This window comes from Adiantum capillus-veneris, chromosome 18 (assembly GCF_014529385.1).
Source record: "Adiantum capillus-veneris isolate H3 chromosome 18, ASM1452938v2, whole genome shotgun sequence".
Taxonomy (NCBI): domain Eukaryota; kingdom Viridiplantae; phylum Streptophyta; class Polypodiopsida; order Polypodiales; family Pteridaceae; genus Adiantum; species Adiantum capillus-veneris.
This window is the reverse complement of record NC_140948.1, coordinates 52,421,191-52,444,131: the sequence shown is the minus strand read 5'-3', so window position 1 is coordinate 52,444,131 and position 22,941 is coordinate 52,421,191. Positions and strand designations below refer to the sequence as shown.

Sequence of the window (22,941 nt, the reverse complement as noted above, 5' to 3'; positions counted from 1 at the left end):
CCCTCGCCTGTTCCTCCCTCTTTTTCCATTAATGAATTAAATTCTTCTCTTTTTTCCACTCATCCATGTGGGCTTTGCATTCTTTCAACTCCTTTTCAATGGCAGTCATCCTCTTGCTTGTGACCATGTAGTGCGCCGCCATCTGTCTTGCCTTATTTGTTTCACTTTCTAAGAGAGAGAAGATGAGAGTCGGCACAAAGCGGCGGGGTCTTGCTTCCAGATACACTGGCCCAAAGTCTTGCGCTCTTTCTTTAATGCTTCCCAAAAGGTACAATAGCTGGGGAACTTGTCCTCTGCTTTTGCGTATTGGAATGCTAGAGAGAGCCCACGAGGCCGTATTTAAATGCCCTTGGCCCAAAGCATTTCACATGAAAAGCTTTGACTTCCAAACGCTCTCAGCCTTTAGCCCAAAAACTAGTGCCCAAAAGCTGCTTGCGCAATTTGTAGCTGTCCGTACACATGCCATGTCAGCAGCCTGTCCGCGATTTGCGGATGTGCGTACAACTGGCCATGTCAGCAAGATTCACAGTTCTCTCTTTTTTTTTAAAAGGATTGAGGCCCCTCGGCCAAAGTCTACAAAGTTGTCAGGGTTAGTATTTGAAAACCCTAACCCCCTTGGGAACTGTGCCACGTCACTAACTTCTGACATACCCCCTTCGTGAAAGAAGAGTAATCGCCCTTGATTAGGCATGCAAATAGACAAAAATTCTTCAGCAGACACTGTAAAACCGGTCTATGGACTCATAAAGCGGTGATTCAATCAATAAATACCTAGACTTAATCACACGCACACACTCACTTAAAGCTCACCTCCTCACACCAGATTGGCCCTGAAGTCTTGCGTCCCTTGCGGTATTTCTTTTTCAATTAAGAGTAGTGAAATTACAAAGATTGAGTGCTTCAGAGTATAGGACTTGTTCACAACAAATTTTCACCTGTTCTAGAAAATCTCGGCAGCATAATGGCACTATAACTTGCCCAGAACAAAATTCAAGTAGGGAAACACTTTCTCTTGCGAAAACCCTTCCATTTGAGCCCAAAACTGTAAATTTCAGACCGCTGTAAATTTTGGTTTTGACCTGTTTTCCCACCTGTTTTCAGTTCTAATCATCTTGTCCTGTTCCCATTACCTTGGGCTAAGTTCCCATCAATTCTTGCACTATTCCGGGCGCGAGACAGTCCAACAACAGCACTGATTCAGAGCTGAATTTCAGTACCTGTACAGAGAGGTTATCACCCTCTCTTGTTCCTGCTTTGGAGTAGCAGTTAACTACTCCTGTTCCTGGACAAAGAGGCTCTTGCCTCGGCGTTTCAACATCAAACTCACACAACTCATAAAGTGAAATGATCAGCCCTCTAGTGGGGCATTACCACTGCTCATAAGAGATAGGAGTCGGGAGGGAGCAAGCTCAACCACCTGTGCATGAGAGACAAGGACAGGGCAACACGCAATAGCTCTTAACGTGCAACAATCCACTTGCTCGCAAAAAGAGCCCAACGCTAGATTTCAACGCGCCTCTCTCTCTCTCTCTCTCTCTCTCTCTCTCTCTCTCTCTCTCGGTGGAAAGTTGCCAGAAATGTGCCAAGTGGCACGCATGCATGGTTTTCCTGCTTTGTACCTACCGGTCTAAAAATATCTCAACCGGTCCTCAGTTGACTTAGCGGCAGAGTAATAAAATGTTCCTTTTGTCATTCCGGAGCTAATGACGCGAACACATTTCAAGGTCGAAAAATAGTAACTCCCTAAATTTTAGGGATCACTTTCATTGCATTCCCTCGGGTCTTCTGACCATCTTTTGACACTGGCTGCATCTAAAAATGCAATGTGGCTCAGATACAGTGACTTCCAATTAGTCTTCACTCACAGAATTGCACATTCATTTCCGGCCAGGCACTTTGTCTTGCACCTTTTCTAGTGGCCAAGCACACGGTCCTGATCCATTGCCATTTTATTCTTCAATGCTAATTCTAAGGCTCAGACAAACCATTAGTCCAATGTCCCAAAGGGGGTTTGCTTTGGCCATGCAATGGTTCAAGCTTAATCCAAGAAAATTGGGGGAAAACAACAGTAGCAAAAGAAGAAGATAAAGATATATCTATATATAAAAATAGAGAAAGCAACTACAAAAATATCACCACCTGGTGACACACTGACTCTTTGTACCCATGCACTAGACTATAGACATCCATAACGGGCACAAAGACAACAGTCACTGAACATTCACATCAATATCCCCCTCAAGATCGTAGATGAGAATCATGATCATTATAAATTATTTAACAATCACATCCAAACGGCGTTGATCTTTTCACGGATGTCTTGATCTACTAAATCTCATTACTCTCACACACACATCACCCATTAGGTGAAAGAGATAAAAGGCAACAGTCATTCATCTTTTTGACACGTACTCGAACAATACACACATGAAAAGCACAGGTAACAAATCCATTTAGGAATTTCTATATCAATGAACAGCTTTTCATAAAGTCATTCAACAAAATACCGTTAGCCTGTCCTTATTACTAAAATCTCATGGAGATATTAGTAACTTTATCCCATTTTAGGCAATTTGTGACAAGGGAGTGGAGTGGCTTCCCTCTCGTGCAGTACGCATCGCACCAGATTCAGCCCGCCAATTCATCGTGTATTTTTAGAATAGTCGGTGCTAAATCAAAACCTCAAGGTAAAGCTCTAGTATCCGAGGAGAATCTGCTGAGTCGTCCTCCTCCAGAGTCCATCCACTTTGCATCAAGAGCTAGACAGTCCGTGAACTTGACCAAATATTGGCGGACCAGCTTACCCTTCACTTTCCTTTCCTTGTGCGCTAGGAATTAATCTGAAGCGAGTCTCTCTTCCGTCTCTTCTCTTATGGTTGCTCCTCTTGCTCCCTAAACAAATGGAAATTATTAACTGATACGTCACCCCCCCTCCTCCCTCCTCCCACAAAAAAAAAAAAAAAAGCATTGAAGTTTCCTTTATGTTCCTCCCCCTCTTTCAGAACAAGAGGAAGAAACTTTTTTGAAACTTAAACTTGCTGTTTTTGAGCAGAAGGAAGGCCACTAATTGTAAAACCTGGCAGTTTTTTAAATCTGAAATTTTCTTGGAAACTGGTATACATGTAGGAGAATGAGAAGTCAAATTGGCCTAAAAAATGTTTTCTGTCAGTGTAAATGAAGGGCTTCTCTTTTATGCGTTCCTGCTAATTTGAGATGCTGTTTAATTGTTTGTTTTTTTGTTGTTTTGGCCTTGGCTAAACAGGTGTACAGAAAGAAAGAATGTTACCTGAGGATATGTACCTTCTTGATGCTGATGGTAACGTTCTGTCTGCCCCATCACCTAAACCTGCACCACATAGACCACCAAAGTGTAGTGAATGTGCCCCTTTGTTTATGAAGGTATGTGTTTGATTTATGACGATATTTGTTGTTGAATCTTGACTCTTCCTTCTTCTACCATGTTTGTTGTGTTTCTTGCCTCAAATGCACGTGAATGGGGGCAACCACACTGCATAAAATCTGAGCTTCCGATGGCATCATTCATTTTTATCAAAACATTTAGTGAGGAGCCTTTAAGATGATGATGGCAGACTGATGCAAATGTTTCAGCTTGACAGAAACACATCATTCATGTAATGACAAATTCCTTGGTTTTTAAGCTGAATATTGTAGGAGGGGTGGTGGGACACAGTGTAGTATTCAGACACAATCCCATAGAGTACTTTGAGGTCTTAGACGTGTTTCGCTTGAGAATTACCACCATATTGTACATTCCCATATCTGTGGACAGCCATTTGATGCATATACTGGGGATGTTTGCTTTTTCCTTGTTGCAAATGCGATACAACGTGTTTCATTGGGTAAGAAAGTCGATGTGCTGCAAATCATAACTAAGTTTCGGTTCTGCGTTTGTGTCTTTGAGGTCTTGTATATAGCTTCAGGAACTTGTTAAGCTTTGTTAAACCTCAGTAAAAGGATGACATTGAACTCTTTTGTTTTTTGTCTCTCGCCCCATGTCTATGTCTTCAGGCGTACAAAATGCGTAAAGCAGGGGCCGTTATTCATAGTCATGGGATGGAATCATGTTTAGCAACAATGATCAATCCTGCCGCAAAGGAGTTTCGGGTACAGCATTATTTTACTGGATAAGCTTTTGCATTCACAAGCATATTCTTGGCTTTTAATGATTTACATTGTTACAAAAGAATGAGACATGCTTGTGGTCTAGATTACTCACATGGAGATGATTAAAGGAATTAGTGGTCATGGATACCATGATGAACTTGTTGTACCGATCATCGAAAACACGCCTCGCGAATATGAGCTTACAGATTCACTTGCTCAGGCGGTATATTTTAAATTTATGCATGTTCTGCACTGCCAAGTGTTTGGGGTCGAGGAAATTGAATGGTTTTTTTCAACAAAGCTTTGAAATTCTTTTGGTGTAATTTTGTATGTCTGTTGAGATTTCTCACTATGCTATTGATTGACTGTTGTTTAGTTCATTTAGAGGTTTGCAAGAGCTCAACAGCTCCATTGGTTATGTATGCTTCTGAACTATGTTTTCGTCCCATAGTGTTGGTTTTCTTTTTCGTGCTGAGTAGAGTCACTAAATAGGCAAGCTTATTGGGCTAGCTTAGGATGGAGGTGTTGTCTCACGTAAGGTGGCAATTAGCATCTTGTATATTAAGTCACATGCCAGACTACCATAATGTGAGAGTGCGCGTGTGCGGAAGTGTGAGAGAGGAGAGAGAGAGAGAGACAATAGACACAAACGCAAGATATATGGTGAAGACCATGACTACCATGAGCAGAAGACCCAATACAATTAGATGTGATCTCTGTGAGATGAGATAGTGAGAGATGTGGAAATGGGTACCCCCCTGCCCCCATAAATAGGTGCCCAAGGGGAGGTAGGGCAAGGCTTGATAAAAATCCCCATGACCCAACAGAAAAATGATACATGGAAATATATGTGGGCGCCTGGACAAAAGTGGGCGGCAGGCTCCAAACTCGGGCGACTAGACCAGGTAGAACCTAGACTATGGGTGGCCAGCCCGGAGACATACTAGCCGTACAAGTATGCCCTAGACCTGTGAAGCAGCAGAGTGGTGTAAGCCTAACACCCCCCTCTCAGCACCGGATGCTGAACAAACCGTGTGAAGCCGAAGATGTGAGGCAAATGATGAAGATGTCTGCTACGATGTCCACTAAAGGACAATACTCCATGAGTGTAGTAGCAGTCTGGGGTATCCCGACTGTCGAGAGATCTCCATGGTGTCACGAGCAATGTCGCAAACTGATGTACTCAGCTGATACAGTGTGAAGATACTGCGTGAAGGTCCCGAACTGAGTGTGAAAACAACTCCTTGTCGTAAAAGAAGTGCCAATAGACATGTAAGTGTCCTGCCCAATAGGATCTGTGGTGTCTGTAGTCAAACCATTTGGAAAAAATGGAGAAGCCCAGGAACCGTCATGAGAATGACTGGAAGCCTATCAATGCATGAACTTGCAACCCAGTGTGGCCAGGTGGCTAAGCTGTGAAACTCTAGGAAGGCCAGATGTAGTAATCTGCGCCATAAACGTCCTCCAAATCAAGGAAAGCCAGTCTAAACAGTCTGCACTGTAGAAGCTACCGTAAGCTGCACCAGTCACCGAGAGACCGCACGGATCACCACCGGATGGTGTCCTGTCAGTAGGTAGGATAAAGATGAGGGGAAAGCCAGACTCAACAGTCTGCGCTGCGAAGGGCCTCTGAGAAGAGGTGTGGTCAAACCAAGCTGTCTGCACCGTAATCATCCTGTATGAAGAAGGGAAGCCAGCCTGAGAAGTCTGCGCTGTGAATAATCTTTGAGAAGAGGAAAGGCCAGACCAATGTGTCTGCACCGTCTTGCTTGTATCTCCTGCCTTCAATCCTCCGGTGTCAACCAAAACAGAATCCACGCCAACAACGCCACCAAACCGCAACTTGGTGTGGCTCTCAAGGTGAATGAGCTGGGAGTGGCCTACTGCCTAGGTCGAGGGATAAGTCTGCTGTAAGATTACCGAGGGTGAGTGTAAGAAACTTTGAAGGTAGCAATCCAAATGATCAGGAGTGTAGAAGAGCAATTGCACTACCATCCAAGCCAAGCTCCGGGTGAGTCCGGATGTAGTCGTGGGATGCTTGATCTCCCGCATCTCGCGGGCAAACTCTTCAAGAGAGTCCAAAGAACTGAAGTCCCACTCCAGTCTGTAGATCCAAGCAATGAACCTGTCCAAGAAGAGATCCAAGATCCTCTCCTTAAGTCCATGTAGATGCTCCTGTGTAAGCAAGTGATCTGAAGGGTCTTCGGCTTCTATCCATGGACAAGCTGTGTTCTCCCAAGCGGCTTGGAGGGTTAAATATTTTGGACTTGCGACGTCATCTTCTGGCTCGGATGTTGTTGCCAGTTTTGGTAGAGTAGCAGCAACCCTGTGCTCTCATGGTTACACATTTGTGTATGCACATTGTCACCCCATCTTTTGGTTATTGGAAACCGACTTATTGGGACGTGGTTTTTGGGAAGCTTGAAGGACACATTCTTGGATGTCCCTTTACTGCCTCTCTAATTGTTGACTGGAAGGTTGTCACTTCACATTTGGCTTGGAATGGTCGACAATCCTCTATGGGTAACTCTCTTTGCTTAAAGAGTCTGCATTGGAGCAGGGCTTTCGCTTCGACTTTGGTTCAACAGTCTCCTCGCCAAGCGTATTTTCTTTCCCAAAAAGGATTTGTCGGGTGCATCAGGTGGTTGATGACTCGGGTTATGTTCTTTCGTTCGTTGATGCAGTGTCCCGCTTTCGGTTGAGTCTTCACTATTCTCCTCTCTGGAGGGAGATTCAAAGGATACTTGCTGCTCATTCACCCATTCCTCCTTTGGATGTGGACTCTCGCTTCTCTGACTGGAATCTGGCTACTACTAGATTGGACTGCATCTCAGCTAGCAGTGTCTATGCCATCTTTCAGTCTGATGTATGGTTTGTGCATCAGGGTAATCAGCTGTGGTCGCTTTCCGAGTCATCCTTGTGGTGGCAACACACATTGTCTCGCATTTGGCAGTCATATGCCTTTGAAGGAACGTGTTTTCTTGTGGCGCTGCTTGGTGGGAGCTCTACCTGTTTGGCAATGTGTTACATGCTCGGCATATTGCGTCTTCCCGCTGTCCTAGATGCCTTGAAGCTGAGGAGACCGTGCCACACTTACTGTGGCGTTGTGGTCACTCCAGAGCCTTCATTCGGCAAGTGTCGACTGCTCTTCGGCTTCGTTTTCCTTCCGGCTCTTTTCACAAACACTTTTGGCTTTTTGGAGTGCCCCAGTCACCACAATCTCAGTTTGCGGTGTTCTTCAGCTTTTGGACTCTGTGGGCCATTTGGCACCATAGGAACTTCTTAATGTTCCAAGGCACTTTTGTTGATCCCTTTCCCTATTTCAAATTATCTCTTGGTCAAGCGCTACATTTTGCCTATGACGTTGGAGACATCACTCTTGATACCTATAGGATTTACTTTGGCTGTTTTTAGCCTTCAAAGCCTCATAGTGCTCCGCTTCTTGTATCCCCTTCTTTTCGTGGGGTTTCCTCGCTTTGAGGTTTCTCACTTGTAATTAATCAAAGCAAATTTACAAAAAAAATGTGTGTGTGTGTGTGTGTGTGTGTGTGTGTGTGTGTGTGTGTGTGAAATCCCTGCGCGCGAAAGCTTGCCCTGAGCGTTGTATCTCCTCGTGCTACCCAGCCCTGCGCCCTGCAGCCCCTGTGCTGCCTTGCTTTGCGCGCAGATTCCAGCCTTCCTCTGCGGCCTGCTTTTATCTGCTGGGTACTCACCTTACGGATTGTGTGTGTGATCAACCTGCAGAGACTGTTCAGCCTTGCACAAAAGATCTCAGCGTGGCCAGTTGCCCCTGCGCAGTCAATCAGCAGAGATTTCTTTCAGCAGAGGATTTTCACGCTAGTGCTCAATTGCTCGATGTTTGCCCTCTGTGGTTGAACGTACATAGTCTGTGTGTTTCTGTACAGAGTTTAAAGCAATCAAAAATCATAAAATCCAAAAAAGATTGTGTGTGTGTGTGTCAGATTCTGGAACGCTCTTTGTTACCGCATATAAATGAAGAAAACAGATGGCACTTGAGACTTCGGAAATGGGTGAAATCCGAGCGTGTCTGCTAGAGGATTTGAAGGTGCACGAAATGCTTGGGAGGGGCACGAACCTGCTACTGAAGTGCTCATTCTTGTTCAGGCACTGATGGACCTAGTGGCGCAATATGCTTTGAATGCGGTTATTCTGTTTTTCTGAGGCAAGATGCCCACTGCGCAAGACGTGGGTCAGTGGGTGGACTTCTTGCTTAAACGCTAGGCAGTTCGAGGCGTTTACTTTGGTGCTAGAGGATTCTATGAAGTTTTGCTAGCAGATACTGATGCCCGTAACATGTTGCTTGAGTTGTCTCCCTTGTTTTTTGGCACTCAGATGACACATGTATCGCTGTGGACACTTACCAAGGACTATCAAAGCCTAATCCGTCATAAGTGCCCTGTATGGGTGAAAATTCTTGATTTTCCATGCACTTGGCACTTCCTTCCTATGCTCGCCTCTTGTTTGGGAAAAGTGATTTGTCCTCCTAAACTCGATGCTAATACAAATCGCTTCTGTGCGCTTTGGGACACGAATGTTCCACCCCTGAGGGTATCACTGTCAATTTGGGGGACCCACTCATTGGGAAACGCCCTTTCAAGCTTAGATGGGGAAAATTTGCAAATTTATACTTTCGTTGTGGGAAATTTGGACATATGCAATTTCAATGTTCCGAGCCTGTTTTGCAACCCCCTCTTTCGGCTGTCCCTCAGCTCGCGGTCTCTAATGAGAGAGAAGTCCCTAATGCCAGATCTGTCGCTGCTGCAGCTTCTGCACTTCCTAGTGTCGTACCTTTGGAGAAAGGCAAGGTTAAATCTGCTGCTTCCACAAATCCTCTGGGTAAAGGAAAGTCGCTTTCTTCCTCGAAAACCGAAAACAGGGGGATAAATGTAGACTCGGCGGAAGGATCTCCTTGCGTGACCCCCAAGAAGACTGTTAAGATGCGCTCACAGCTTTCTTCTTGTAATTATGTACCTCCTGAGGTTAAATCTGCAAGACAAAAACCCCTTACTTGTAACGATGATCGTACTCTTGCGGATGCATGGAATAAGGTGGTGCACTCTTACAGGATGCAGCTGTTCATGGGACTTTTCAAGAATCTGAAAGTTTAGTTGCCCCTGAGACAGGCATGCAAAATACTGTGGTTGAGTCGCGGGCTGTTGATGTTGATGTGCTTATGGGCACGTCAACTTATTCCCATCCTTATTTTGCATTTGTACATATCTCTTAAATGCATAGTTGTGTAAAATGCATTTTATATAATGTGCGTGGGTTATGTAACCCAGATAAGTGGAGACTAACCTGGCACTATGTACATACATGTAAGGTTGACATTGTGATTTTGCAAGAGCATAATCAATATGATTATGCTGGGCAATGCTCGTATTTTGCGGGATACTGGATAGCATATGCTGGTTCGTTGGGCTTTTCGGGTGTTCTCATTATGGTTAGGCATGAGTTGCAGCTGGTTTTGGTGTATAATGATCCGACGGGTTGTTGGATGGTGGTCCAATGCACGATCAATGGTCAGATTTATGAATTTGGTGGTGTTTATGCGCACACGACCTCGGGACAACGAGCTATTTTGTGGCGTGAGATATCTTCTTATCCATGACTTTCCAATGCGTTGCTTTGTGGTGATTTCAACAATGCGCCGGCTTCATCTGATAACACCACAGGACATTCTCACATGTTAAGCATAGAATTGAAAGCTTGGACGGATCTTGTGGCATGTACATGGATGTTGGACCTGTGGACCCTCTTGCATCTTGATGTTTCGGGGTATACATTTCAACTTAATGCTTTTTTTGCATATCGTGCAAGATTAGATCGATGGTATGTCCTTGGCATGCAACAATTTGACGAGTTTATGTGTGAAATGAGCATCGACTGTTCTTTGCTTTTATCTGATCATGCTCTTGTTGTGATGTTGCTGCGCTTCTGGCAACTACATTATGATCAGCCTCTTTCCAAGAAGCGTCTGTTGCATATCAACAATGCATATCTTTTTCACAAGGTATTTCGTGAGATGATCTATGAGGTTGTTCCCCCTTTGGTTGCTCAAATGCATCTTGATCTTGATGTTGCCTAAGGAAGGGGGAAAGGACGAAATTCTCCTTAGTAGCAAAAAGTTTATAAAGTATGTGCTAAAACTGAATGACTTGATGATACTGGTACATGGGTTGCCTCATCAATGGGCAAGAAGAGTGAGGGAGACTCTAATTGTCGTAGGATCGGGACTCCACCTACGAGCCGACGCCCAAGTTGGGTATGGCAATTTCTCTCGAAAACCCGCCGGGGTGATCAAGGTTTTGGGGAAGAGAAGGGAGGAGAGTGGAGGACTTGCCCCACATGCTCTCATTCCCTCTTGAGGGGGTAGGGTATATAAGGGCAACCAAGTCTCGCAGTATCTGGATCCCTACGGGGCTCTTGGGCGCTGTCACGCCCCTAATGGGGTCCGCCAGGGATCCCTCGGATGAACTAACGAGGGTGCAAGTCCTAAAATATTGGACAGGGTATCCATCCCCAAGGCGGTGTCTAAGGCATAGTAACAGGGAATGGCCATTTTCAGGTTCCCGTTTCCCCGTTCCGATCCCAATTTCCCGTTCCGAATCCCCGTTCCGTGTTTCAAACGTGAGTATCCGAAACAAGGAATGGCATTTCATGTATATTGCCGTTCCCCGTTCCCCGTTCCGATTTCCCGTTCCGGGTGACTATGGTCTAAGGTCTCTAATTGAGATTGAAATCAGTGACAAAAGCTTCACCTTGCGAGAGTAGGCCGGGCACCGTGCCGGGCCCCCCGGCTCGCTAAAGTAAAAAAAAAACCTGGGTTCACTTTGTTCCTGCACGACAACTTTTGTTATCTACGGTGCATTCAATTGTCTTGCCTCGGGATGCTTTGGCCATGGAGGCGGCTTTTATAGAGAATGCATTGCACTCAGCTTTGCTTGCTCTTGGAAGATGGCGTTCGCCTGGTTGGGATGGGCTCACTGTGGAATTTTTTCTCTCTTTTTGTCCAACTCATGGAGGAAGGTTTTGTGATCAGACCAAGATACATGGACACTCATCTATCCACGGGATACGATGTGCTCTTGGTCAGATACGCACATTCTCACATCAGCTAGAGATCGAGACAGGCAGATACTTTATATATGATGAACGCTGCATGGGTGAAACAAGATTTGCCATTGTCTTGGAAAGAGGGTTTATTGAAGTTGCTGCCTAAACAAGCGCTTTGTGAGCAGTTCTCGCATTGGCGCCCAATTTCTCTTATGCCGGTGATCTATAAAATCTTGGCTAAGATCATTGTGAATCGTATAAAGGAACCTCTTATGGCTTGTATCCATTCCGCGCAATATGGCTTTATTCCTCGTCGTCAGATTTTGGATAATCTGGCTAATGTATTAATTGGAATGGAATATGCCAAGTATACCTAGTAGGATGTTCTCGTAATGCAGGTAGACATTGATAAGGCTTTTGATACGGTTCAATGGGATTTCATTGTTGCTACCATGCGGGTCCTTGGCTTTGGCCCAAAGATGGTCAATGTCGTTTACTTCTTGTATTCCAGCAGTACATGTTCAGGCCTCCTTGGTGGAGAGAAAACAGAACCTTGGCCTCTTGGATGCTCTGTCAGACAGGGTTGCCCACTTAGCGCCTTGTTGTATGCCATTGTCACTCACCCTCTCTTATTGTATTTGGATCACTTGACTTCGCTCGGTCGTCTTCATGGGCTGAAGTTACCCAATGGGAAAGACTTTGCAGGTCAGGCCTATGCTGATGATTCGTTGTTCATGCCTCGTAATAATCAGGATGATGTGTGCGAAATTATGCAGGCATTGGATACATTTGGCTTGGCAGCAGGTCTTAGGGTTAACTTCGGAAATCGAAACTCTTGCCTCTTGCTGTTTGTGACTGGCATCATCTTTTGTGGCCTGGCAAGATTCTCGATCCGCATGTAGTGGTCAGGCATTTAGGATATCCTATCGGTTGGCAGGTTACTAATACGCAACAAATCGACTGGGTCATGCAACGATTGAATGTCAAATTGCACTATTGAAATTGTCTACATGGCCGTTGCATGTTCGACTTCATATAGTGCAAAGTATCATGATGGCTTATGTTTAGTTTTACTTGCCATTGCTGCACTGGCCTCACTCCCGCCTCTCATTGCTTATGTCTATTATTGTATCTCACTTGTGGCGCACCAGTTCTCATAAGAAAGGCCTCCGTTTGTTAGCAATGGAGAAGCTTTGCACTCCAAAGCGTCTTGGCGGGCTGAATATTTTGGACCTTCGCCGCCATGCATCCACAAATCCTTCAATTTCTTTCCTTGTGTTAGTGATTCTTTTTAGCTTCAATGATGGTTCCTTTTACTTTCCCCGACCAGGGGCCCGGGGGGCCTTTACATTGCCACTTTTGGATAAAGGCAAAGTCATATCTGCTACTTCCCCAAACACTCCGAGCAAAGGAAAGCTTGTATCTGCACAAAGACTAGGAATAAGGAAAAGAATGTGGATTCGGGGGAAGGATCTCCTTGGGTGATCCCCGAGAAGACCGTTTAAATACGCTCACGTCTTGTAATTATGTACCTCATGCTGTGTTTGCGATGCAAAAACGTCTTCCTTGTAATGACAATCGCACTCTTGCAGAAGCATGGAACAAGGAGGTACACTCTTACAGAGATGTAGTGATTCATGGGGCTTCTTCACCACCTGCAGGCTTTACTTCCTCTAATGCGGGCATGCAAGATGCTGTAGTTGAGTTGCGGCCTGTTGATGTTGATGTGCCTATGGGCACGGCAACTTAGTCCTTTCCTTCCTTTGCCCCTGTACATATCTCTTGAATGCATAGTTGTGTTAAATGGATTTCATGTAATGTGGGCGGGTTATGTAACCTTGATAAGTGGAGATTAACCTAGCATTGTGTACATACATGTAAGGAAGACATGGTTTTGTAAGAGCATAATCAACGTTAATTTGTTGTGCAATGCTTGTATTCTTCAGGTTACTTGGTAGCATATGCTGGTTTATCAGGCTTTTCAGGTGTTTTGATAATGGTTAGGCATGAGCTGCAATGAGTTCTTGTGTACAATGATCCAACGGATCGTTGGATGGTGGTTGAATGTATAATCAATGGCCAAATTTATGAATTTGGTGGTGTCTATGTGCATGCAGCCTCGGGGCAACGGGTTGCTTTATGGAGTGCAATGTCTTGCTCTCCAATGCTTTGCATTGTGGTGATTTTAACAATGCGCCCGCTTTATCTGATAACACCACAAGACATTCACACATCTTGAGTGTGGAATTGCAGGCTTGGACATATCTTATTGCATGCACACGATTGTTGGATTTATGGAGCCTTTTGCATCCAAATGTTTTTGGGTACACTTTTCAACATAATACCCACTCTTCATATCGTGCATGATTAGATTGGCGGTATATCCTCAACATGTAACAATATGATGAGTTTGTATGCGAGATGAGCATAGACCACACCGTGTTGTTGTCCGATCATGCCCCTGTTGTGATGATATTGCGCTTTGGGCGATTGCACTGTGATCAGCCTCTCTCTAGGAAAGGTCTGTTGCACATCAACCATGCCCATCTTTTGCATGAGGAGTTTCGCTAGATGATTTATGATGTTATCCCCCCATTGGTCGCCCAAATGCATCTTAATCGTGATAGTGCTTGGTTTGGCTTCATTGTGTGTGTACAAAGTGTGATTCTGGATTATGGCAAGCATCACATGCTTCAGTTACGTGGGGATGTTGAGGATGTCAATTATGCTTATCAAGAGCTCCAACTCTGGGTTAACAAGCATTCGTTGTTTGAATGTGCATCGACAACGCTTTTCCAGAATCGTGTATGTTTGCAACATAATGATAAATGCAAACTAGACAAATGACAGACTCAAGCACTTATACCATTCAAGGGCTTCTAAGTTCTCAAACCATCAAGAGGGTTATGCTTCGATCGGGCTCTTGGACAGCCTCAAAACCTGAGCTTGCTGATGCCATGGCTTCCCATGTCATGAGACTGTGAAACTTTATTTTTTGCTTTCCTTCTCTTGATTTTTATTTGATTTTTGGGACCCTCTTTTTTGAAGTCACAAACGGCCAGACATTGTATGGTCAATGTGAAACGGCTGATGGCCGAGAGGTTCACCCGCAGAGCAGGGAAGGCCAGGTCGCCACAAGATGGTCGGGCTGATCGGCATTGAAATCCGAGTGGTAAATGGGTGGCTAGGCTCAATTAAAGTCATTCAGGCTCCACGCGAGACTACTAAGTTGGTGGGTACTGGAAATTAACTCAAAAGGGCAAAGTGGACACTTGGCGGCTCCAAAGCAGTCTGCAAGGGCAACTTGGCCCAAAATGGATTTGGGGAAGGAGGGCTGATTTGACTTCATTAAGTGACTACAGTGTGCGTGGGAGTAGTGGGTACATGTCTACAGCTTTAATGGAAAGCTTGCCGTCTCGTTTGTCTTAACTAGCACGATGATTCTGCTCTCGTGCACCTCTCCCCTTATGAAGACAGAATCATGATGCCCAGCTCAAGGGCTATTCATCTCTATGTACAGCTATGTGGTTTTATGCGCGATTGCTGAGGCAAGAGCCTCTTGCACATGTACCGGATTAGCTAATTGCTAATGCCAAGTAGGCACAGGTTGATTTGGAGAGATTTCTCGTGAGAAATCTCTTCCAAATCTAAGGGCAAGTAGCCCTACAGGTGCGGAACTTGAGGGCTTGCTATGGATGCGGCTGACACGCAAAACAGAGCCCAAAATAGATAATTACAGCTTTCTGTAATTTCTTGCAGGTTTAGGGTTTTGACCCTTTTTGATGCCTAAAGTTTCCAGGAGCTTTGGGTAAGCTAGGGAACTGCTAAACAGGTGTTCTCGAGTGTTTTAGACTCTGAAAACAGAGACTTCAGCATGCTGTATTTTCTCACCAGGTTTGCGAAAGTGCTCTAATTTACGTGGAAAGTCATCTAGTACATGGGGATTTTGTCTTTGAAGCCTTCTACTGTCGTTATGATGAAATTGGGCTAGAGTAGGCCATTTTCAGCCCAATAGAAGTGGGACAGCTTATAGAAGCTCACAGATTTTCTCGAAGTTTAATTGGAATAAAGAAATACCGAAGGGGGTGCCAACCCTTGGGGCCAACAGGGTGTCATTGTCTACTTGGCACTCTAGCTACCAAGTTGTGATTCGTTTTGAAGTGCTGAATTTCAATACTAGGTCTATCTGTGAAGTTACTTCGTGTCGTAAAGTATAGATAAAGTTAAACAATGTTTAGATCGGGTGAAAGCCAAAATTACCGCCCTTTAGTGAGGCCACATGCCGGTTTCATGGTTCTTTCGGTGGACAATATCACTTTTTCCTCAAGAAATGAGCCTTGGTTGGTTTTCGGCAAAGACACATAGTACAGGAACTTGGAATTCCATTGTGGCTGACAAGATGAATGGCACCAGAGAAGAGGGCTCCTCTTCACAAGATAGAAAAGCTGTTCCTCGAGTGTTTGAGGTTGGTGAGAGTTCATGGCCACCACTATGTGTACCTTTTGTTGATGTGAATGCACCACGAGCTCAAGGATTAATGATTGGGCAGCTAGACGAGGATGCGTTCAGGACACAGTTGGTTGCTGCTGTGAATGTGTTTACTCGATTGGTGCGGAACCCCAGTTTTTGCAAGCTCCACCAGTGTCATAGCACCAGTGTCATAGTAGGCAAGGCAACTTTCTTTGCCAACAGAGCCCGTTGAGGCTCAAGCTCAGGTCCCTTATGCGTCCCAGCAAGGCAAGGAGCATTTGCATGTTGTGGAGTCGCTGGGGCTCTAGGGAAAACTTTTTCTATCCATGAACAAGTGGTTAGGATGCCAATTCCTTAGTCTAGACTAGTTAAGCTAGCCACCTTTTAGAGTCAAAATGTTGGTTTTAATGGATAGGGAACTACCTTCCAAGCTATGCAACAGGTATTTCAACCACCCATGGTACATCCTGGGTATTTCGGGGGTGGATCTGTGTTTCAAAGCATGGCTGGTTATGCGCCTGGAAATCAGTAGTACATGCCACGAACAGTCGTTGGGGGTATGCAAGGCATGATGCCAAACCCCATGTATGGTAATATTGGCTTACAGCTAGGGTTTCAATGTAATCAGGGCTAGTTTGGGGTGCCACAGGGCAATTTTGGTATGGCTGGTTTTTCAAATCAGTAGGAAAATATGACACCAAGAAGCCAAGATCCTAATGACCAAGGGGCACAAATGATCCCTACCATTGTACCCATGTTGCAGACGATTCCTTATGATAATTTCGTAGTGTTGGACAAGCCAAAACCATACAAAGAAGGTGGTGCAGTTGTGAAGTTTGATACTTTCAACGGATTTGAGGACAAGACAAAGGCTCTCACTTTTCTTGAACAGTTTGATACTGCCTATGCAGGGGGGAATTTAAGTGAGACCTCAAAAGTCCATAAAGCTGCCACTTTCTTGAAAGGAAATGCGCGTTCATGGAGGACGACATTATTGATGCAAGGACAGGTACCCATCACATGGGTTTACTTCAAACAGATGTATGCATTTGCATGGCTATCAATTGAATTTGAAGCTGATGTTATGACAGATTGGCACCAAGTCAATGCGGCTACTTGCAAGAACTTAGAGGAGTACAATAGGTAGTCTTGTAAAGCGCTGCTTTGAGTAACTTACTTAAAATGTGATCAAATGGCACAATTGTTTTTGCATGGTATGCCATAGTCAATTGACAGTGATTGTGATTCTCGCATGACAAGTTTGTTTTGGAGAGGATTGTTTGAAAACATGGGCACTACGCTTAAGTTTTCATCCTCATTTCATCCACAAACTGATGGACAATTAGAAGAGGCTAATTCTGCTGTCTTAGGTCTGCTTAAATGCTATGTGACAGACAATAAGGGCAAGTGGGAACGGTATTTACCTATGCTTGAGTATGCATACGACAATACGGTGCATTCGTCAACAGGCAAGGCACCCTTTGAAATTATTGAGGGTGGAAAAAAGGTTTCTCCCATTTTGCACACAAAGGATAAGATTTTTGAAGCAGATCGCTATGTAGAAAATATGGATGAAATGTAAAAGAAAATTAAGCTTGCCTTGGAGAAGACTAAGGTAAAGCAGAAAAGGGATGCTGATTGTCACCGATGGGAACCATTGTTTTCACTTGGTGATTGGGTTCTTTTGTGGTTTTAAAGGCCAGATTAAAGAAGATAAAGGGCAAGGAAAGGTTGTTTCTCAAGCTCAGCATGCGTTACTATGGGCCTTTTCAAGTACTTGACAAGATCAGCGATGTTGATACTGGCTGAAATTGCCTGACGCTTGGAAGATTCATAATGTGTTTCATGTGAGTCTTCTAAGACCCTTTGTGAGTGATGTGCCGGAAGATATGCTAGATGAAGATCAACCTGAAGTTGAGGAACTTGATGAGATCACATAAGGAAAGAAAAGTTAAGGGACAAGTTGCAAGACGTTGTTTGGTGAAGTTCAAAAACTATCCACCTATCGATGCAAAGTGGATCGAAGAAAGTGAACTGGTAGAGTCACCAAATGTATTGCAACTTTACCTTGAAGCCTTTGGTTTACAACCCACGTATGCCCCAACTCAACGTGCTCAAAAGAGGGGTGATGTTGGAGCTAGCGCATCATATGTATACACGGATTCAGTGCAATAGAAGTTTACATTGCTTAACAAGTGCTAAAGGTATAATGCTCACTTCTATGATTGTCAGAAATGACAAAAGTATGAAGGTTTCATTAAGTCATTTGTATCTATGTTTCATGACCTTTCTTGTGGTTACATGTTGAAACGAACGAGGAGATAGGATCTCCCGGCCACACAGATTGCCTACAGACGCGCGTCGGACGAACCACCCGACCATAGCCACCATCCAGAAGCTCCCCTGTGTTGGGGCCAGTGTTCGAGGACGTAGGCGTGCACCTGTAAGACTGAGCGTCCCATACCACCCGGCCTCACCTCCTCGAGGTGACCTCGCGCACTCCTAGCCTCGCGGGCTAACCACTGGCACTCTGCCAGTGGGGTCGATAACTGCAAATGAGGCCTTGGCCTTTCTTTTATAATAATGGCCGGCCACACTGGCCGGGTTCACACTACGTCCGTCCGGACACTGGACGCCCATCCCGACGGCATCTGGGCTAGATCCCCTCTCCTGTGAGCGGGACATAACATACTTCCCCCCTTAAGAACCATTAATGTCCTCATCAATGAAGTGGGGATATTGAGCCTTCAAAGCTCGAAAAGGTTCCCAAGTAGCAAACCGTTCAGATTGACCCTTCCATTTAATTAAGTACTCGTCATAAGCCTTTTGACGAGAATGACGGGTACGATGATCTAAAACTGCTTCTGGTTCTCGAGGAATATATACTCAGTTTGCATATCTTGCCATACATTTTCCTCGATAGGCACAACAACATCAGCTTCGCCCAATTTCACTTTAAGGCGGCTGACATGAAACACTGGATGTACAGTAACATCCGAAGGAAGAGCCAGTTTATAGGCAACTTGGCCAATTTTCTTTGTGATCTGGAACGGAACACAATATCTAGGTGAAAGCTTATAATGCTTTCAAGTTCGCATAGTCTTGGAATCCTTGGGTATCTTCAGATAGACCCATTGTCCCACATCTAGAGTTCTTGGGGACCTCTTTTGATTAGCGTAAGTAGTGACTCGATCACGAGCCGTTCTTATACTATCCTTAGCCAATTCGAGCATCTCCTGCATGTCATACAGGAAATCACGAGCTTGGTGGTCCTTGACTTTCTCTAAGCCAATAGCAATCGGGGATTTAGGCTCGAGTCCATAGATCAACATGAAGGGGCTAAATCCAATAGTAGCAGAATGCTTGCTACTATTATAGGCAAACTCTAACTGTGGGAGATACTTTTCCCAATCAGATTGCCTGTGAGAGACATAAGCTCTCAACATGTCCTCTAACGTCTGATTCATCCTCTCAGTTTGTCCGTCGGACTCAGGATGGTCAGAAGACGACATACTCAACTTCGTCTGAAGGTGAGCAAAAACATCTCGCCAAAATCGGCCAGTGAACTTAGTATCTCGATCACTGACGATATCTTCTGGGAGACCATACAGCTTATACAGCTGATCGACAAATAAAACCGCCAACACATGGCGTTTTACTGTCGACTTCGTTGGTATAAACTTCGCCATTTTTGTGAGTCTATCAACCACAACCCAAATAGCGTCATTGCCCCGACTAGTATTTTGCAAATCAACGATGAAGTCCATGGAAATACTTTGCCACTTGGCATCTGGAATTTCCAATGGGTGTAGCAAGCCAGCTTTCCTAAGGCGCTCTGCCTTATTGACCTGACACTGAGCGCATCTCTTCACATAGCTCTCTATGTAAGAGCGCATTCTTGGCCAATAGAAATATCGCTTGACCAAAGCCAAAGTTCTCTGGATGCCTGGGTGCCCAGCGCTAGGAACATCGCGGCATTCGCACAAAATTCTTTGTTGAATCTCATCGATTTCCGGCACGCAGACTTTACCATTTCTAAACAATAGTCCACCTCTAATGGAATATTGTCGCTGTCTCGTCTCTCCAGCACGACTCACTTGGGTCTCCGGACCACCCAAGCCTGCATGCGAGTCATGCCCCGCTTCGACCTCGTTCCATATCTTGCCAAAATCGCTTGACCAAAGCCAAAGTTCTCTGGATGCCTGGGTGCCCAGCGCTAGGAACATCGCGGCATTCGCACAAAATTCTTTGTTGAATCTCATCGATTTCCGGCACGCAGACTTTACCATTTCTAAACAATAGTCCACCTCTAATGGAATATTGTCGCTGTCTCGTCTCTCCAGCACGACTCACTTGGGTCTCCGGACCACCCAAGCCTGCATGCGAGTCATGCCCCGCTTCGACCTCGTTCCATATCTTGCCAAAATGGCCATCGGAACGACATAGCCCTCGGAGAGAGAGATAGAAATCCGTCGAGATTTCAGCCATAGATAAGGCATTGATCTTAGGAATCCTGCTGAGCGCATCAGCAACTCGATTGCTGGATCCTTTTCTATAACGGATCTCAAAGTCAAACTCTTGCATAAGCTCAACCCATCTAGCCTTCCGGCCTCTGAGATCACCATGATCACAGATATAGCGCAAGGAGTGATGATCTGTCCATGCAACAAACGTAGAGCCATACAAGTAGTGCCGCTATTTCCTCAAGGCGTGGACTACAACATAAAGCTCCTTTTCATACGTTGGATGACGCATCTCAGCGTCAGAACGCTTCTTACTTTCAAACGCAATAGGACGTCCATCCTGGTATAATGCCGCACCAATAGCATAATCACTATGGAGGAGTACGAGCGGAAGTGCGACGCGAGAGAGAGTGCGAGAAGAAGAGCACGACGATATGGTGAACTCGCTCTGATGTAATGTGTAGAGCATAGTGAGTTCTTATTAGGTTTTTACAAAAGAATATGTGTACATACCTGGCGGCCCGCCCACTTACCTGGGCGACCACATTAGGCTTTATATCCCAACAACCTCCCACTTAAAGTCGAATGTGGTACTTTAAGTGTGAGAGAAGTTACTATACAAGCTAATATACAAGAGATGTAGAGAAGTGATGTACTACCCTACACCTAACTGCTTGCGAAAATGCGCAAAGCTCTCTGAGGGAAGTCCTTTTGTAAGTAGATCAGCAGGATTTTCTGTGGTGTGAACTTTGACAAGCAGAATTTGCTTATCCTCGAGCATTCCCTTGATGAAATGATACTTCACATCCACATGCTTTGTCTTTGAGTGATAAACTGGATTGCGAGCCAATTGTATAGCACTCTGACTATCACAATATAACACAGGCATCTCTTCTTTGATTCCCAAATCTGTTACTAGTCGATTAAGCCAAATTGATTCTTTGCATGCCTCTGATGCTGCAACATATTCAGCCTCTGTAGTAGACCGAGTAACACAATCTTGTAATCTAGAACGCCATGATACTGTTCCACCAGCCAATGTAAAGACATACCCTGACGTAGACCTTCGGTTGTCTAAGTCACCTGCATAATCTGAGTATGTAAAACCCTTTACACTTAGCTCCTGACTCCCATAGCATATACGCATACTCTTTGTAGCTTTCAGGTATCTCAATATTCCTTTCACTGCCTCCCAATGTTTCTTGCCTGGGTTTGACATGTATCGACTTACTACTCCCACTGCAAATGCAATGTCTGGGCGAGTAGCAATCATTGCATACATCAAACTACCCACTGCAGAGGCATATGGAATCTTATCCATTTCAGCCTGTTCTTCCTCAGACACAGGACAATCTTGTTTGCTAAGTTTCACATATGGTAGCAATGGAACACTCAATGCCTTTCCCTTCTCCATATTGAAACGTTGCAAAACCTTGTCAATATACTCTGTTTGAGATAACCAAATCAACTTCTTTGATCTGTCTCTCTCAATGCGCATACCAAGTATATGACTTGCCTCACCCATGTCTTTCATGTCAAACGATTTTGCCATCTTTGACTTCAAAGCTGAAATTTCTTCCAAGTGCTTGCCAGCAATTAACATGTCATCCACATACAAAATAAGGATCAGCCAAATGCCATCCTTAGCCTTCTTTGTATATAGACAGTGATCGAACTCACTACGTTTGTAGCCTTGAGAAAGCATAAACTTGTGGAACTTATGGTACCATGCCCTCGGTGATTGTTTTAAGCCATAAAGACTCTTTAACAACTGGCATACCAAATCTTCCTTGCCTTTCTCAGCAAACCCTTCTGGCTGCTACATGTAAATTTCCACATCTAAATCACCATGCAAGAACGTTGTCTTGACATCCATTTGGTGCAACACCAAATCTAATATGGCAACCAATGCAAGAAAGCATCTCAATGTAGTCATCTTGACCACCGGAGAGAAGACTTCATCAAAGTCAATGCCTTGTTCTTGCTTAAAGCCCTTGGCAACAAGCCTTGCTTTGTACTTTGGCTGACTATCATGAGCGGTGATCTTATACCTGTAAACCCATTTACAAGGTAGAGCCTTTTTGCCCAATGGTAATTTAACTAGCTTCCATGTCTGGTTTTTATGCAGAGCTGTCATCTCTGACTGCATGCCCAATTGCCAATTCTCGGAGTCCTTCATTTGCATGGCTTCCTTGTAACATGAAGGCTCATTGTGATCAGTCAGCATGACATAGTTCATAGATGGAACAAACCGATCAGGAGGTCGCGTGATACGTCCAGATCTACGCAAAATAGGTGGCTCAGGCTTAGCCACAACCTGTGGTTCCAATCTATCCTGTCCTTGCTCCTCTTGAGCCCTGACATTTTGTCTTGCACGTGCAGGTCCATCTTCTTGGAAGACAACTCTTCTAATTTCCTCAACCCTCTCTGGTTTAGAATGATATTTGGATTCATTAAAGTGAACATCATTGCTGCGGATAACCTTTCTGGATTCGGGATCCCAAAGTCTGTACCCCATCTCACGAGAATTACCATAGCCCAGAAAGATGCACTTTCTACTCTTTGGCTCAAGTTTGTTCCTCAATTCCTTTGAAACGTGAGTATATGCCTCACAGCCAAAGACTCTGAGATGCTTGTATGAGGGCATTTTGCCTGACCATACCATCTCTGGCACTGAATCCTTCTGCAAAACCTTGCTAGGAGATCTATTTATAAGATGAACAACTGTTGATATAGCTTCAGTCCAAAACCCATTTGGCAGCTGTGCATTAGACAACATACTTCTGACCTTCTCTTGTATGGTCCT

At 44.7% G+C, this 22,941-nt stretch overlaps 1 protein-coding gene across 2 annotated transcripts in view; it reads left to right on the top strand.

Annotated features, from left to right (window-relative positions):
* The window catches only part of LOC147435661 (haloacid dehalogenase-like hydrolase family protein), a 64,347-nt gene that overhangs the window by 5,693 nt on the left and 35,713 nt on the right, over positions 1 to 22,941 (top strand). The window contains exons 2-4 of one of the 2 annotated variants that reach the window (XM_086488654.1): positions 3,263 to 3,399; positions 4,030 to 4,125; positions 4,229 to 4,348. In XM_086488654.1, coding sequence (XP_086344780.1) covers positions 3,263 to 3,399; positions 4,030 to 4,125; positions 4,229 to 4,348 — 353 coding nt within the window. The remainder of the gene's footprint in view (positions 1 to 3,262; positions 3,400 to 4,029; positions 4,126 to 4,228; positions 4,349 to 22,941) is intronic. The other variant, XM_086488655.1, reaches the window with a different exon arrangement.